Genomic DNA, 17961 nt, shown 5'->3' with positions numbered 1-17961 from the left:
CCAGTGATTTCCAGTGTGCTCTTCCTAGAGGCTGGAGAAGCTGGTGGCACACGGAGATAACGAATCTGGGGCGTTTGAGATGGTAACGAGCTCACAGAAAGGCCGCTGTGGGGGAGACGCTGCAATTAGCAAGTACCAGTAATTAGCACGTTGTGGGGTCACATTGCGGTCATGGCCCTGAATGGCTTTGAGCACTCTCCAAATCTCTGGGGGCCGAGAGGAGTGGTGGGGGGTGGTGGGCTCAGAGGTGACATCTCCTGCGCTGAGGCTCATGTAGTGTGAGGGAAATCGGGCTGTACGTGAGGAAGGAATTGTTGTCCCTGAGGGTGGTGAGAGCCTGTCCCAGGTTGGCCAGAGAGATGCTGGATGAACCATCCCTGGAGACATCCCAGGCCAGGCTGGACGGGGCTCTGAGCAACCTGAGCTGGTGAAGATGTCCCTGCTCATGGCAGGGGTGGCACTTGGGGAGCTGGGAAGGTCCTTTCAACACAAACTGTTCTGTGATTCCATGAAATACAGAAACAGAGGGGATCTCTGCTGCTTCCAAAGAATTTCAGAGATCTTTGTGCGAAGAGATTAAATAAGAGAAATAGGGGGTGGACATGGATGAATTGGAGAAGTTCAATGAAAGGTGTTATTCTCTGTTAAACCAGAACTGATGGGCAGCACGGGGTTTTGGTGATGCCCCAAGTCAGACATTAATCAGCGGCAAATCTCTGGCAATACATAAAACTCAGGAATGTGTGGGAGGTGGAGAAGCCCATCTGGTTTTCATAAGCACATTTGTCTTTCCACTAAATAACTCAGCATCCTCAGACAGCATTTAAAAGCAGCTGCTGAGTTTGCCAGGCCCTGTGCTGTGACCAAGGTCCAAATCCCATAAGCAGTTGGGGATTAGGATCCCTAAGGAGTTTCACCAGTTTTCAAATCCATTTAAAAGAGAAGTGACTGTGCTTCTGGCAGAAGAAAAAAAAATATCTCTAAATTACTCTATATGTAATTTTTATTGGCCTCTGCAAGAGAATGCTCACCCCAGGTAGGGCTGTGGCCATGGGATGGGTGTGAGGAAGAGCCAGCCCAGCTCCTCGGCCGGGAGGGTGCGATCATTGGCCTGAGCACTTTATTTACTAATAAATACAAAATTTGTCACCTGATAACACAAGAACAATGGTACTGAGACTGTTGTGTGGGTTTCATGAGGAGCGTATGGTAGATAATTCAGATTTGCTGACAATTTCATAGTTAAACCCATTGCTGCTGTGGATTTTTTAAAATAATAGCTCCACAAGTTAATCAGTTTGTAGCTAACATGGGTGCCCTTCTTTCTGTTTATTTGCAGAGGGTCGCCGGACAGGGATGGCATCGTAAGTATTGTATGGACCCCTGTTCCGCTCCCCCGTCCTTTAAATGCCAGTTCCTCCATCAGCACCATCAGCTTTTTGTGAACCATCTCTGCCTTTCTGTTTGATATAGAAAACAAAGCTCAGTAAGGAGCTATCTGTCAAAAATAACAGCGTATTCCAGGTTTTCTACAAAATTAACAAAGAAAATAACAATACAGAAGCACCTGATGGGCAGAGGGACCAGGTGTCTCGCTAAAATCCCCAGCTCCACATCCTCGTTTCCACTCCTGCTAATTGGCTTTGGGTCAGATTTGCTGTGTGATGAGTTAAGGGAAAATTGCCAGAACAGCTGTTTCCGATATCTATTTTTAGTTTTCTATATTAAACTGCAAATAAGGAGATACTTGTTTTTGAATTATTACTGCTTTTATTTACAGCATTAGGTAGCAAAGCCCCTGCTAGATCTGAGTAGTAGACAGACCATGTCTCCTTTAACCACTTGATTTGAATTTTGCAAAAGTATGTTGGGTTCAGACTGGGACCGTGCTGGTTGTTATTTCTTGAGCAAATTCAGAAGTTAAAAGCTCCATATTAAAATCAAAATGAGAGACCTTGGGGAGGCTCAGCAGGAAGAGCAGTGCTGGGGTGTCTTTTACAAAGCCATGAAAAAATTGCAATGCCAAATTGCTCCTTTAGAGATAATAATTATTATTATTAATAATAATAATCATTATCATCATTATTTTTTTAATGCATCTGACCCAAGATTCTTGGCTTTGGGCTCGCCCTGTGTTTGTAAGCCACTTGTTAAGAAATAAGGACTAAATAAAAGAGTCTGCAGCTCAGGTAGTGCTTTAGCCAAGGCTCTATTCAGCGGTAATAAATAAATAAAATGGTCTGGGCAGTCTTTCTTTGCTGGGCATGGGTGCAGGGACCTTGGGTGAGCTCCGTGCCCTCTCAACCAGGCTCTTATTCTTGGTTTTCCAGGTGGTTTGCTGTTTAAGGGCAGGGTGTCCAGTGCTCCAACAAGCCAAAGGATGCAGAAATACAATTTTTTTGGGGTATAAAATGAAGCCACTGAATATATTGGAGGGGAATTGGAGGATGGAGATCTTTTGAATAACTCTCCCTCCTGCAACACGTTCTCACTGTGACATTTGCAGCAGGAGGTGAGACGGCAAATCCTCTGACTGCTGAATAGAACCAAACCTGCCCCCAGTAAAAACCATGGGTGCTTGTCATGGTGCCACAGCTGAGCCCTCCTTATCTTACAAAACCATGCAGTGTGTTTGCTAATTCCTTGTAACTTCTTTCTGTGTGTTTAAAAGAAAAAAAAAAATCACAAAAATTTAAATCCACCCAATACTTTAACCCTTTTTCTGCCAAACCCCCATCCATTCCAGCCGCCCAGCCCTCATCCCAATGAGCCACCTTGCAATAGCAAACCCGAGAGTGTGCATGAAGGAGGAAATAAAAATTCGGTAAGGAAAACAGAGCTCGGGTTACAGCTACAAAAGGGTTGTTAAAAACAGTGAGTAATTTTTTTATTTGAAATCCAGAATATAGGAGAACACTGCTCTAGGTTCAGTCAGGTGGAGGGTATATGAGTTGAATAGAAATGGGGTTAAATACAAATGGATTGGGGGGAAAATGGGAGCCAAGCAGAAATCCCACATAACAGCATCCAGGGTCTGTGGTGGTGTGTGTTGTGGGGTTTTTGGTTTGTTGTTGTTGTTGTCGTGGGGTTTTGTTTGTTTGTATTTGTTTGGTTGGTTTTGTTCATGTGTTGTGGGTTTTGGGGTTTGTTTTTGGTTTTTTTGGGTTTTTTTGTACTGTGGGTTGCTGCTCTGTTCTTGAGCATTGTTGAGGACTGTTGTGTGAAACAAGGAGGATGAGGATGCTCGTGGCCTGACCCAGCCCTGATGCTGCTGCCACCCCTGGATGGTGCATCAGGCCCTTGGCAGGGGTGCTGGGATGGTGGGTGCTACCCCAGCAGCTGAAGGGGAACTGGATTATCTAATTTAGGTGCCCAAAACTGAGAACCCAGCCTAACTTTAGTCCCTGAGCTGGCCTTGCAGAGCTGCTCGCTGTTTGTGGTGGCCGATGGGAGCTCTGGGCATTTCCTCAATGCTCAGAGCCAAACCAGTGAAGGTGAAGGGTCCCACAGGCAATGGGTGCCCAAAACTGCCTCCCAAACCTGTCTCCCTTTGACTTGAAGCAGCAATAACCTATGTGTGTTGTCTGTCTGTCATGATGTGCACTAACGCTGCATCCCGGACACCTCTCGCTGCTGCAACCTGACTTCAACGCGCAAAGAAGCAATGACACCAGCTTGTTTGACTGCTGAATTACAGAAACCAAATCCTTCTTTCAGTGTGTTCTGGGGAAAGTGTTATCCTGTGATAATTAGCAGTGTTATCTGTGCTCAATGGGCACTGGGAGCGCCAGCTGCCAACAGGGTCTCCCCATGGGCTGCCGGCATGTGGAGAAATGACCGTTTCATTCCTCTTCCTTAAGAAATGTTGTATGTTCAGCTAATGAATGTTCAAAAAAAGTCTTTTAGCTCCCTGGTGTGGAAGACCTTTCAGATATGGGAAATGTTGCTGTGTATGGCTGATGTGCAGAGCAGCTGCAGTGGTACCCAGCAGCATCCCAGCCCCATCGATGCACACGTATAAGATACACTGTGTTCTTCTTGCCTAAATTTAAAAGTTTTCATTTTCCAATGTGTTGCAGAAGAAAACAAATGGTGCCCCAAATGGATTTTATGCGGAGATCGACTGGGACAGATACGTAAGTGTCCCCACGGAGCATCCCCCCACCCCGCACCTGACAGGGGACCTGGGCTGTGCTCACATGCCTTTTGGCTTTCTGGGTGCCTGTGGCCATTTTGGTTGGGTGATGTCCAGGTGTTAGCTGTGTCCAGAGATGTAATTTATCTGCACATCAATTAGATTGTATAAAACTGCCCAGAAACAGGGTGGCTCTGGAGATTGCTGCTCAGGCCTGCGGGACACTGGGTTACAATCCAGTGTTGCAAATGCTTCCCTGCAAAAGTCGAGCTTTCCAGGAACAGGACTAGTATTCCTAATTCTTTTGGGGTTTTTTTTGCGCTCTCTTCAGAATTCACCTGAGCTTGATGAGGAGGGATACAGCATCCGACCTGAGGAACCAGGCTATATCCTTTATTGTTGACTTTGCATCTCAGCTTACAAACCATAAGATGACCTGGGGTTTACAAGCATGTCACTGACTCTTTTTATTAATTTATTATTATTATTTACTTTCTCCCTTTTATTTTCCTGTTGAGTTTTCACTCCACAGCTAAAATTGACTTGCAGAGGGAATTACCTGAGGCAGTAGAGCAGAAGGTGATTTTAATTGCTTTTGATGCAACACTATGGAACAAGGAGGAGGTGTGAGCAGCATGGGGACCACCACAGTGGGGTGCCCCATGGAGACCCCTATGTCCCATTACACCGTAAAAAAACCAAAACCAAAAAATTCTTCCATATATCTAGTCTGAATCTCCCTCCTATAGTTTAAAACCATCACCCCTTGTCCTGTCACAACAGGCCCTGCTCGGAAGTCTGTCCCCATCTTTCTTATCAGCCCCTTTTAAGGACAAAAAGGCCACAATAAGGTCTCCTCGGAGCTTCTGTCTTCCAGCTGAACACCCCAGCTCTCTCAGCCTGTCCCATGGAAGAGCTGTTCCAGCCTCACATCATTTCTGTGGCTCCTCTCCAACAGCTCCACAGTCTTTCCCACATTGGGACCTTCAGGGCCAGGTGCAAGACTCAATTCTGTGGAGTCCTGTCTGTGGGAATTCCCATTTTTCAGGAAGGTTTGAGCCTTTGGATGGCAAGGCTCTGCCCTTACAGCAGAAGGAAACCTTCTTTAACTGTGCGCTACCTACCAAAGGAAAACACTTCTACTCCTCGAGCGAATCCGAAGAGGAAGAGGAGGCGCACAAGAAGTTCAACATCAAGATCAAGCCTTTGCAGGCTAAGGACATCCTGAAGAGTGCGGCAACGGTGGATGAGCTGAAGGCATCGATAGGCAACATTGCACTTTCTCCGTCCCCTGTGGTGAGTCCTTGGTGTTTCCACCTCTTCCTCTGGTTGCAAAAGCATTGATGCCCCATAGGGCTCAACCCAAGCAAGCAGTGGCTCTGCCATAGGTGCCAATGGTGAAATTTGCATTTCTGTCCTGATTTATAGGGTCTCACCTATATAGAGGCAATAATGTGACTGCAGGAAGATCTCAGTTGTGTTGTGGTGATGTTTCCAGCTCAAAATGTCTTAAATTCCATTTTCTGCTCATAAAACAGGGCTACTGAGATCAGAATATGCTATTGTCTCATTTTCCTTATTTTTCAATGTGGTCATCATTCGCATTCAGGATGTAAATGGGATGGGTTTTGCCCTGATGTCCAGGATAGGGGAAGCATCTGAGGGGTTTTCCCCATGACTGCTATGGGATGTCAGAGGAATGTTTCTTACCCCGGCGTGGGTTCTGGTGTTTCTGGAAGGAAAGGTTGTGTCTACACAGTCCCTCCTGGCACAAATACCATCAACCTCTGGTTTTCCTGAGGCTTGTCAAGATTTCTGTTGTCTCAGCCCAATCTGTTCCACTGTGAAAATATTTGATTTTTGTTTTTCAGTGGGCTTTAGCGTGGGCTATAGTGTCTTTTTACGTGAAGCTTTCTATGCTTTATAATCAGCTGTATCAGAAGTGTGAATGAATGGTTGCACTCAGCTGCTAGCACTCCCAGGTTTCTTGATTATTTTTATTCTTATTGATGAAACACTTGAATAATTTCACACCAACGTAGGGGGATTAGGCTGATGTGATCAGCAGTTCTTCTGCCTTTTCCAGGGAAACAAAACCCCACAAAATGTGCATTTTTTGCTAGATGTGATTCTGTGTCTCCTCTTTTGCGTGGTGTTTTTCCTGCTGAGGTTGGGGGGAGTTTTGCTGTTGGTTGGGAAGGAATTGGCCCCTGGTGAGCACCATGTCCACATGGATCCTGCCCTCCAGGCGTCGGGTTGGGACCTTTGCGAGGTAAATTATGGTGCCTCAACCTGAAGACAAGAAGGGAACTGGAGATGCTGCTGTGAATTGGTGTCAGCACTTTGGAGTAGAAACCTTGCTTTTGACTTTCCTCTCATATGAAACCTTCTAAGAAATGCAAGAGGCTGAGAAATGGCTTTGCCTGTTTTGCTGGTGATGAAGCACATGAATCCTTTTCGTAAGGTGGCTCAGATGCAGGATTTGTATTTCCATATTCACTCTCTCTCTAATCTTCTCTCTGAATGAACGGCAACCTTGGCCGGACACATGCACAATTCTGCTTTGCGTGTTTAACAGTTATACACCTGATACTTCTGGTCATGATACAAATCTCTTATTTCTCTGTTATTCCTTTATAGAAAATATCTTATGTTCGTTTTTCTTTTTTTTTATTTTTATTATTTTTCTGCATTCTTTTAGAGGAAAAGTCCGGTAAGAAATACAGTTTATTTCTTATGATTTTTTTTTTTTTTTAACACAGTCCTGTATTCTCTTGTTTGCATGGTCCCTACTTTGCATGTCTCTGGAGCTAAAATGTAAAATGCAAATAACAAAGCCTACCATTTCGGAAGGCATGATGTTTCTTCCTTCTCCCTTGATTTAACTTAAAACATATAAAAATAGAGATAGGCTGCCTTTACTTTGAATGTACGTGATCTGTGGGTGTAGTTTAGGTGAAAGAGTTGGTGGTTTTGGACAAGATGTATAAGGACATGGTTTTATCTGGGCACATGTTATGTATGTTATTGCACTTCAAGATGTGAGAGCAGAAAAATGCATCAGTGGTTGATGAGCTCAGGTGCTACTGTATGCAAAGGTGATGGCTTCCCTGAGAGGACTGGGCTTGTGGCTGTTTTGAACCCAAAAATGGGGAAATTCACTCATTCCACGGGGTTTGGGTTCCCTCAGGGGTCTCTCTGAACTCTGCTGTCCCCATGACCGGGGTGACCCACCAGCCTGTGGGACCAAAGCAATGGGTGCTGGGGACTCATGGAGGAGGGAGCCCCCTGGTGCTGCTCCAGCATGGCTGGTGACACTGCAATGGGGGGTGCGCTGGGGGACTTGGGGCGCTGACCTGTCGCTCTCTGACCAGGTGTCTCTTCTCTCTTCCTTCTCGCTGACCACAGCGGCGGAGCCCGGTAAGAACCACCCCTCGCTGCCGCTGCCCCCGCTGCTCTGGGAATGGGGGTGCTGAGGGGGTACGAGGTGGTGTTGTGTTTATATGGGGACCACAGGGGAAGAAGATTGGGGTGTCAATGCCATCAGCTGTGGGACCCTGAGTGATGGTGGGACCTTGATGCAAAGGGGTCCTCAATGATGAAGCATCCTCCATGGCTTGACCTGCATCCCTGCAACCCCCTGAGAACCTGTTTGGGGTCCAGGGGCACCCATCACACCCCCATCCATCTCTGCTGTGGTCTTGGGGGGCTTAACTTTTGCTGTGCACGGGCGCATGTGCATTGTGTGGCAAGAGCGAGGATTTAAATTGCTAAAAATACATTATTTGGCTTAGATTGATTTTCAGCCATCAGATGTGAGGAATTTGGATTTATGTCCCTTGTTAAGGGGTGAGGGTTCCAGTGACTCTGATAAGGCATTGCCAGGTGATGGCTTCATGTGGTTCAGAAACCCCTTGAGGTGGGGGGATGTTCAACTCCCTGTGTGCTGGGAGCAAAGGGGATTTCCCAATGCACACGTGCAGTGGGGCATATTTCAGCCATGTATGTTAAATATCACCTTAAATGCTCAATTCCTGCCACATCTGCTGGGCTGCTTCACTCCCGCTGTGTCCCTCCTTGGGTGACAACTGCTGAGTCCCTGACCATCCCACTTACCTCGTTTGTTTCTAATTCCAGGGAACGATTAAAAGGAATTTATCCAGTAAGTATGTTCTGTAGCCTTCAAGAACAGTACTTATGGCAGGGGGCAGTGGTATTTTGGGCAGGAAAAAAGAAAAAGAGAGGAGGTCAGGTTTGCTTTAAAGTGGCCTTGGCAGAAATGATGGCACCCAGATGTCTTCCTTAAAGAAGACATATGGGACATCCTTGGGGTACCCTATGGGAACAGTGCAGCTCCCCAGCTCTCTACAGAAATAAAATCTGAATTAATAAACCAGACTTTTTAGGCAGTATCCCCATAGCAGACGTGAGATGGGTCATGGCTAGTGTGGGACATGCATTGGGCATGACATGGTGGTAAGTGCCTCCTGCAAACACGGGGTTGGGGTGATGCTGGGGGGCTCGGGACAGGGAGCAGGTCTAACCTGGAGGTGTTTAAAAGGTGTTTAGATGAGGTTCTAGGGGACATGGGTTATTGCCAGAGTTGGGTTAGGTTATGGTTGGACTCGATGATCCTGAGGGTCTCTTCCAACTGAAATGATTCTAACCCTGTGCTGTCCACAGGTGAGGAGATTGCGCGGCCGCGGCGTTCCACACCGACACCAGACCTCACCAGGTAGGTACACAGTCCACTGGTATAATTATCCAAAACAGCCCCATTCAGGCTCATCATAAACGCAGGGGCTTTACACATTTCAGTGGGATGTGGCACGTTTGCACCGTCGCTCAAGGGGAAGCATCTATTTTATTTTCACCTCCAGATTTTGACCCTGTATATCTCGATAGGTCAAATGGACCAGATATTTATTGCCACACAAATATCACCTCCCCATCCCTTGGCTGAGCTGCCACAAAGACACCACTACAGAAACATCAGTTTTATAATTTTTTAGGCTCATGAGACAGCCAAATGTTTGTGTTTGGTGTTTAAATAAGCTGAGTAAATGCTTCGAGCCACAGGGTGCAAGAGCCACGGGGAACTTTGGGCTCTCTGAACTGCCTGAAAGGAGGTTGGGGCCAGGGGAGGTCGAGCTCTGCTCCCAAGGAACAAGCACCAGGACCAGAGGAAACGGCCTCAAGTTGCTCCAGGGGAGGTTGAGGTTGGATGTTGGGAACAATTTCTTCCCCAAAGGGCTGTTGGGCATTGGAACAGGCTGCCCAGGGCAGTGGTGGAGTCACCATCCCCGGAGGGGTTGGACAGATGGAGATGAAGTTCTCAGGGACATGGGTCAGTGCTGGGGTGGGTTAAAGTTTGGGCTCTATCTTAAAGGTCTTTTTCCAACCAAAATGGTTCTATGATTCTATATTTGAGCTCAAACACCAGGCTTGAGCACAAGTTTGAACCTCATGCTTTTCATTGTCTCATCCTACAGCAAGAAACCCGGGGAGGACCCAGCAGCGCTGGCCCCACTCTTTGGGCCCCCCCTGGAGTCGGCGTTCGAGGAGCAGAAGCTGGACGGTGGGTTTGGGGACAGGGGTGGCATCTCCTGGCAGTGAGCCCCGGCTGGGCCATTTTCCCCAGGGGGTGACTGGGGGTACTTGACTCTGGTACAAGCAGAGCTTGGTTAGCAAATCCCAGCCCTCCTCTTAAAGGAAGGGGGAACAAAACACAAAGCAGAATGTAAAGTTGCGTTACAGGTAGTGTGGGGTTGGGGGTTATATGGGCTATATGGAAATAGGAGAAGTGTTTTAAGTCCATTAGTTAATTATGTGGCATTTCAGTATCACATGGATTTAACTGAGGGAAGATATGAATGGAGCTGTCTGGCAACTCTCTATGGCTCCCCATGCCCATGAGGTTGTCACCTCAATAATACCTTTTTGTTCCCCCAGCAAGGCTGTTTCCCTGAGCAGGAATATAGGGACACTTTGCTCCCCCACAAGCACATTTACATATATTTTTAACAGCTTTCCTGAAGCACAGGGATCTTGCAAGGCTTGTTCTCCCCAGATAAAAACCTCTTTCACCCGCCTGAGCGGTTTGTTCCTGGGGCTGCTCGGCTGTCACAGAACTGCCACTTGTAGCCTAGTTATGCCCTGTAATTAATTACTCTGGTTAGTTCTTTTAATCAAAACTATGTTTGCATGCAGCTGTCGACACATAAGCTAAGAAAAATAATGCAAAAAGTTTAAATGAGATATAGCAGAGGATTTTTTCCCCTACAATCTGTGTGAATGTAACTGGATCCTTTCATTTTAATGCCCAATTTTTTCTGAGTATCCTAAAATTCCAGACAATTTTTGCAATTAATTCAGTGTTCCAACTAATGTAATAAGCCTCCAAATACATAAATGGCATTGTTTTGTTTGTCAAGCAGCATGAATGTCAAACTAATTACATGACCTGTTTAAAAATCAGGCAAGCTTGTAATTATCTAACATTACAGAAGCCCCCGTCTTTAATTAATGAGAGGTTCCTGCCACTACTTAGTTTCTTCTCAGATGAATGCATCTTATCTGCATGTTTTGGTGTCTGTAAGAAAACAGTTCTATCAATGCCCTTGCATGTGTATTTATTTATTTTTTACTTTTTTTCAGCTACCCTAGATCAGCCTGAGATATGGGGCTCAGTCCAGCCCATCAATGCAAGCGTAGAGTCCCCAAAGCTACCAAGACCTTTTCCGACTGGAAGTAAGTGATCGTGTGGATTATCAATCATAAATAAATTAATATATGCAGGATTCAAACCAGGTACTTAACTTTTTCCTCATCCTGACTCTGGTACTGTGCAATTCTGCAATGCGGAGCAGCCACGGTGCCTCCTGGGTTGCACCTCCGGGAGGTTTGCACTCGGGTGCTTTTGACATCAGCTTTGCAATGACGTCCCTGGGTTAATCAGCCACAGTGATTCCCCCTCCTGAATAAGCATCCTGAATCTGTGTGGGATGGGCACGGGAGAAATGAGGAGGCAGATATGTGTCTCAGAGGCTGCAGGGTTTAATTGCAATGGTAATTCAGTTTTATAAAACAGGGGTGTAATCTGAGATTATTTTGAAATAAAATAATAATAAATTAAAAAATACAATAATAAAAAATAAAATAATACAAAATAAAATAAAAATTAAATTGTAAAATACATAAAATTAATAAAAAGAAAATAATAAAAAAGAAAAAAGAAAACGTAATACAAATATTTCAAATAAAGATATAAAAAATAATTAAAAAATTGTGATGTAAAAAAAACAAAACCAAAAAAAAAACCTCCTGGGCTGCAGGGATGCTCCTGCTTACCCAGCAATCATCCCAGGGCTGGTGCTGTTGCCGGTTCCCCCATTCCCAGCAAATCCATGTGCACGTTCCCAAATCCAGCGCCACTGATTTTTCTTTTTTTTCCCCCTCCCCGCTGTGTTTCGCAGCTCCTCCGCCGCTCCCACCCAAGAACATCCCGGCCACGCCGCCACGCACCGGCTCCCCGCTGACGGTGGGAACAGGTAAATCCGGAGCCGGGGCCTGTCCTGGGGGCCATGTCCTCAGGGCTGCATTTTGGACCCAGGTTTAGCCCTCCTGCATCCTCTTCCACTTGTGGTGCTTCAGTGGATGCTGCAGTCGGGGTGATGCTTTGGATGCCTTTGACTCCAGAGTCAATGTTGCCCTGGTGAAATTAATGTTCCCTCCTGGTGAAATTAATGCTCTGTCCTCTCTCTGCCTTTGGTATCGGTCACTTTTAGAAATGAAACGTGATGCTGGGTTTAAATCTTGCTGTGAGTTGGGAATAACCAGAGCGCTGTTACTGTCTGGGGTGGGACTGCACAGCCTGTGCTTATGAAATCATAGATTGAAATCAAACCTGAAAATGAGATGAAATAACGGGTGATGTGGCACCTACCTGTGTCAGGAGGGGATGGTCCTGTCCTCTCAAGCCCCTCCTGCTGTTGGGGAAGGTGGGAAAAACCGCCTGGTCCCACATATGGGGGTGTGGAGGGGCAAGGGAGGGAGAACAAAACAGTACCTGGAGGAAAGGGCAGCCTGAGGGAGGGGTTGAAAGATGCTGTTGAATGCAGCCAGAGGATGTAAAGTGCTTATAAGCGATAATTCATGTTGCTGGCAGGCGCTGTCTGCGGGAGGAGCGAGTTTGGGGAAGGGCAGTCCCTGGTGCTTGGACATTGTGGGGACAGACAGTCTTGCTGCACCTCGGGGAGTTATCAACGCCGCCGCAGAGAAATCCCCTGCTCTCAGCTTGCTGCTCTATTCATCAATATTTCATTCATGCTCCCATATCTTGGTTTTTCTGTTTCCGTGAGCAGCCGGACTGCCAGAGCATCCACCTCCGATCCATCAACGCAAGCAGATGCGCGATGGTGTCTTGGCTGAGCTCTGCCTTGCTGTGCGCTGCAGCCTCTGCATCACGTAAAGCCAGTGGCAGAGGGCTATTTATTTCTATTTTAGCAGGGCTATATTTTATTCCCTAAATGCAGAAGGGCAGGTGGCTCCTCCAAATGCAGGAGCAGGGGTGGGATGCTGAGGGTATGTTATTTTTAGCCGTGTGCATGTGGCCTCAGCGCATCCCTCCAAGTCTGTGCAAACTAAAGCCCTGGGCAGCTGGGTTGGTGTTAGAGGAAAGAGAAATGCAAGAAAACGGAGCAGGAAAGGGAAGGATGGAGGATCTCCCTCCTCTAGATCTGTAACATTTTGCTGGTGAATCCTGTCGCCATGGTGGCTGTGAAGTCAAATGTGAATGTTGCTGTGTGGTAGCTCAGTTAGCAAGTAAAGCCATAAAATACCCTTATGTGCCTCTGCTTGCACCCAAAATACATCCACCGTGGCTGCTTTCCCCTGCTGCATGCCCAGCACCACGTCTTGAGAGTGTCAAGCCATCATGTTGAAATATATATATATATATATATTTATATGTGTGCGTTTATAAATATATATCTAGTGGAGTGTGCAAGAGAGCTGAGTGCATAAGTTGAATATCTGCTGCTAATTCAGAGTGATGATAATGACATAATGATCTTATTTAGATGACAGATAACAAAGGCTGGGAGCCAGCTGTAAATTTTGGGAGGATATGGGACGGTTGTGTATGAAGTGATAGAGGAGGGCTTGGCTTGCAGTGCATGCTCGCTCCTGTACAGCGTCTGTATTTCAATCCAGCGTGGTTCATTATACATCACATATCACAACTTTCTTGCACATGAATTATATTCCCCGGCAGCTTATAAGAAAAATCTGCTTTTGAAGCATCTCTGCTAGTATGTAGCTGATGTAGAACCCCGTAGAGAATAGGGCGAGTGCAGTGCTCTCGGTTAATGCCAAGTGTAAAATAAACTACTTTGACTGCAGGAGGGGACCAGACAGCAGCAGAGCTCAAAAGTGACAAAAAACTTCCGTCCATCAATGACTTGGACAGCATTTTTGGCCCTGTGGTGTCCCCCAAGCCTGCTGCTGTTAACGCAGAAGTCAAGTGGGTCAATTTTTCTGATCAATCCCCGGAAAACGTGACTCCGGAGTTGACACCCCGAGAAAAAGCGGGGTCCCCGGCAGTGGGCAGCCCGGCCGCTGCTCCCCGGGCCGAGCTCTCTCGCCCGCTCCCCTCGCCGCTCCACCTGGAAGAGGTTCACAAGAAGTTTTCTGAGCATCCCTACCTTAAGGATGATAACTCGGAGCCAGCCGCCTCCCCCAAAGATTTTGGGCTGGGACAAAGAGCGACCCCGCCGCCCCCTCCACCGCCCACCTACCGCACGGTGGTCTCATCCCCTGGACCGGGCGCCAGCAGCGGCACGGGAAGCACCAGCGGTATGTCCCGTGGCGGTGGGTGTGCTTCGGTGTGGCCATGACCGCATCCGCCGTCCCCTCCCGCCTGGTTGTGCCTGTGCCTGGCACCCGTGCTCCTGGCCAGCTGTCTCGTGCTTCCACGTCCAGCGTCTGCCCTCAGCCTCCTGTGTCCTCTCCCCTGCTCCCCGCGCTGCGTGTCTGGTGGTCGGATGGGTCTGGCAGCCTTCCCCCAATCTCCCACGAGTGATTCTTCCCACCTCTGCCATGCACATATCTCCCCACTGCAAGATTTGGCATAGGATTGCCTTTGCTGCAATTTTGTCCCCAATAGGCTTCAGAGTGAACATAGGTAGGAACTTTTCAGACAAATAATCGAAATGAGCCTCATGCCAAGGGAGGTTTAAATCTGTTGCAGCCAAACAGGTCACTGCATACTGTCACAAAATCACTTGCAGGTCAGAGGCAGCACAAGCATGGACAGTGCTTGCTGCCTCTTGGGTCTGAGAGCTGGATTCCCAACTGGGGCTGGAGATTTGGCTTCCAGGGTGAAGCTGTCACAAGGGCAGAAACTGATCAGTGTGTCTGGCATGTGCTGGCTGCCTGGCTTCACCTGCTTAATTATAAATGTCTGTGTGTCCATGAGGGCAAACGAGCCTGTCAGCTTGAGAAGGTGCAACCCAGTCATGTTATTTGAGGCTGATCCTAGGGCTCTTACTGCACCGGCACAGCCACCATGTATAAATCCTCATCCTCACCAGCCCCTGTGCTGCTGTCCTGCATCCACAAGAAATTATTGTTAAGAGCATCGCCCCTGTAAAGCTGTGCAGGTGGTGGTGGGAGATGATGGATCCCCAGCCCTGTTCCTGACCACTGTCTCCAGCCTCATGTGCCATCTGCTCTGGGGATCTGATACAGTGGGGGGTGCTGGGTGTGTCCCCCTGAGTGTGGCTATTGCTGTGAGTGTGGCTTTGCTTCAGTGGTGGTGGCTTTTCTGTGCCGGTGGGGGACTTGGAGTCTGTGCAGGGGAAAACCAGCAAGCTGCTTTATTTAAAGCATGGATCCTCACCCTGATGCCAACTGAGCAGGACCTGCAGGATGGGGATGGATGGAGAAACCCCACTCAGCACACCAGCAACACCTTTTTGGGAAGATCCATGTCTCTTCCCTGGAAATCACTTCATCTCTCAACTCAGCGAGCGCTGCAGCTGCTGATACCTCAGCTTTACCCAGCCCAGCATGGGACAGCGAACTGTGAAAGCAGAGCGTGTTAAAATACGCACACAAAAATCACGTACATCTTCAGAAAGCTGCATCCCATGGCAGCAGGTCTGGGTGCGCAGTGCTGATCCAGCACCCTTCCCACTCCTGCTATCTCTACCTTTCCAAGGCTGCATTCAGCCCCAGGGGCGTCCAGATTTTGGCCACCCCAGCACACCCTCCTGCTATCACATCCCATGGGAGCCATTGTGGGTGTCCCCAAGGCAGGGCTGGGGACTGCTGTCCCAGCAGGATCCTGATTTCATGCTGATTTACAATATGCTGCCATGGTTTCTTTTTGTAGAAAACATCTGGAGGTACATCAGTCTCCTAGGGACCTTAAACACCTGAGGAATAAACCTCCCTGGATGGACCCTGGTGTCTGCGGGGCTTTGTCTTGCTGGGGGTTGCTCCTGAGCCGGGGCAAGATGCACCCTTGATGTCTTCATCTCATGATATTTGTTCAGTGCTGCTAGGTTACTTTCCCTGAATAATTACTATTTTGTCAGGCTTCTATTAGGATCAGGAAGGAAAAATTCAAACTTTGGCTGCTAAATAAAAATGGCTTCAGTTTCAGAGTTGCACAAGAGAATAGCCAGGATTTAGTCTCTAAACAAGCCCATCTCTTGTCTTAGCCTCCTGTGGTTTCCCTCTCAGTCTCACTTCTGTAGATGTAGCTTTGATATTTCCTTAGGCTGAGCTATCACCCCAAAAAACTTAGCAAACTGATTCTCTTATAAGTGGGGAAAAATGAAGCTAAAACCATAATCTTATTGTCAGTCTGAGCAAAACACGCTGCCCTGCAGATCATAACATGGTCCTGTGCTCCACAGGAGTTGGTAGCAAATGCCGGCTCAGCTGTCCTGCTAAAACAGGGTCTGTGTCTCCCATGTGTTCCTGTTGCCCATCTTGTCTTGGTGTAATCTCCCAGCTACTCAGTATACAGTTATTTCTGAACTTACCCCAAAAGGAATTTCTGTACACGGAGCAAAACAGCTTGCCTGGTGTCCTCCTAAGATTCTGCTACAATTTTTCTTTGATTGCAAAATGTCCTTCTTGGCAGCAAGGCAGCAGCTGCTGGGGAACACATGAATCCTGACAACAGCACCCTCCTGCTACCTGAAACTCCTCCAAATGGCTGGGAAACGCTTTGTGCTTCCAGCAGATCTGCTGAACTTTTTCTTCCACCCGTTCTCTTCTTCACTCAGACAAAGCTTTGTCCCTCTCACCAGCATCCCTCATTAACAGGGTGGGGACCAACCCCACTCCCCCCTGGCGCTGCCCCATTCTCAGCTCATAATTTTTCTCTTGTTCGTGGTGTTGGTTTTCTGGTAAAACCATGAGACTCATAGAACCATAGAATGGTTTGTTGTTGAAGGGACCTTTCCAGCTCCCCCAGTGCCACCCCTGCCATGAGCAGGGACATCTTCACCAGCTCAGGTTGCTCAGAGCCCCGTCCAGCCTGGCCTGGGATGTCTCCAGGGATGGTTCATCCATCACCTCTCTGGGAACCTGGGCCAGGCTCTCACCACCCTCAGAGGCAACAATTTCTTCCTCATGCCTGGCCTGATAACAGTTTTGCCCAGTGTTCCTGGCCAAGGGAACTGAGTACCCAGCATGGATAGGCAGCATCTCCCCTGTGACAGATGCATCAGCAATCCCAAAAAGCTCTTTTTTGCATACAAAGCTGCTGTTGTGGAGTGATGGTTAAGGTGAGATTGTGCAGGGTGTGTGTGGGCACCCCCGGGGAGCTGCCTTTGCTTTGAGATGGGGCAGGGATGTCTGGGGGGGTGGGCAGCCCTAGGGACCACCCTGTGGTGCACTCATAGCTCCTGTTTATTGCAGGTTCCTCGTCCCCGGCTCGTCCCGGCACGCCGCTGGCTGCCTGCAGCACCCCCCCGCCACCACCGCCCCGGCCCCCCTCCCGGCCAAAGCTGCCCCCCGGCAAGCCCAGCGTCACCGATGTGGTACGTTCACCCTGCCAGCGTGTTTGGGGATGCACTGGGGGGGTGGGTCTGCATTTGTAGTCTGGTGAGACAGGTTAATGAAGCAGACCAAGTTATTAAGAGCAAGTAACAAGTAGTGCTGCCTGGGCTATTTAGAATTTTCTATAATTTGGTTTTTTGATACAAATTACACGTGGGAAAATGGCTGGGGCAGCCCGTTGATACCAGTCATGGGCACATGGTGGTTTGCAGTTACAGTGATTGCAGAAAATGGGTGCAAAAAGGGACCGTACCCATGGGGAACCTCCAGCCATGTCTTGGGGGGAAGTACATGGGTTTGGTCATCCCAGGAAGGGCATCTGGCTGTGGGGGTGCCCCACAATCCTTGATGGGGGTCCCCATCACTGTACCACACCTGCTGGGCTCTGCCCTATCACCCTAGGCTGCTTCAGGTAGGTTATACAGAATTTTGGGGTTGATGTCATGATGTTTTTTGCAAAGAAAAGTTGGACCAGGTGATCCTTGTGGTCCTTTCCAACCTAGTAATCTATGAATCTGTGGTATAAAATTGTCCCCAAAAGATCCATAAGGACCCAGTGAGCTGCCCTTGAGTCAGCTGGCACATGGCAGCACCGCTCCCTTCTCAGTACCGGGTACGTTAAATCCATCCCATGGCCCCTGGAGCTCCTGTTCTTGATGACGATGGGGGTTTCAAACACTCAGACCCACAAGATAGTGAGAATTATTTTCCGTTTTTCTAGGTCTATACTATAATACTACTTGGGCTAA

General features: G+C 48.0%; 1 protein-coding gene across 1 annotated transcript in view; it reads left to right on the top strand.

Moving 5' to 3' along the window:
- The window catches only part of SGIP1 (SH3GL interacting endocytic adaptor 1), a 52409-nt gene that overhangs the window by 16190 nt on the left and 18258 nt on the right, over positions 1-17961 (top strand). The window contains exons 3-16 of the mRNA XM_065842438.2: positions 1340-1364; positions 2747-2824; positions 4080-4136; positions 4467-4521; positions 5256-5431; positions 6837-6848; positions 7544-7555; positions 8273-8297; positions 8819-8870; positions 9628-9713; positions 10793-10885; positions 11611-11685; positions 13538-13990; positions 17072-17193. Coding sequence (XP_065698510.2) covers positions 1340-1364; positions 2747-2824; positions 4080-4136; positions 4467-4521; positions 5256-5431; positions 6837-6848; positions 7544-7555; positions 8273-8297; positions 8819-8870; positions 9628-9713; positions 10793-10885; positions 11611-11685; positions 13538-13990; positions 17072-17193 — 1321 coding nt within the window. The remainder of the gene's footprint in view (positions 1-1339; positions 1365-2746; positions 2825-4079; positions 4137-4466; positions 4522-5255; positions 5432-6836; positions 6849-7543; positions 7556-8272; positions 8298-8818; positions 8871-9627; positions 9714-10792; positions 10886-11610; positions 11686-13537; positions 13991-17071; positions 17194-17961) is intronic.

This window comes from Patagioenas fasciata, chromosome 6 (assembly GCF_037038585.1).
Source record: "Patagioenas fasciata isolate bPatFas1 chromosome 6, bPatFas1.hap1, whole genome shotgun sequence".
NCBI classification, from domain to species: Eukaryota; Metazoa; Chordata; class Aves; order Columbiformes; family Columbidae; genus Patagioenas; species Patagioenas fasciata.
Note: the sequence above shows the minus strand (reverse complement) of the source record. Positions and strands in the feature narration are given on the sequence as shown.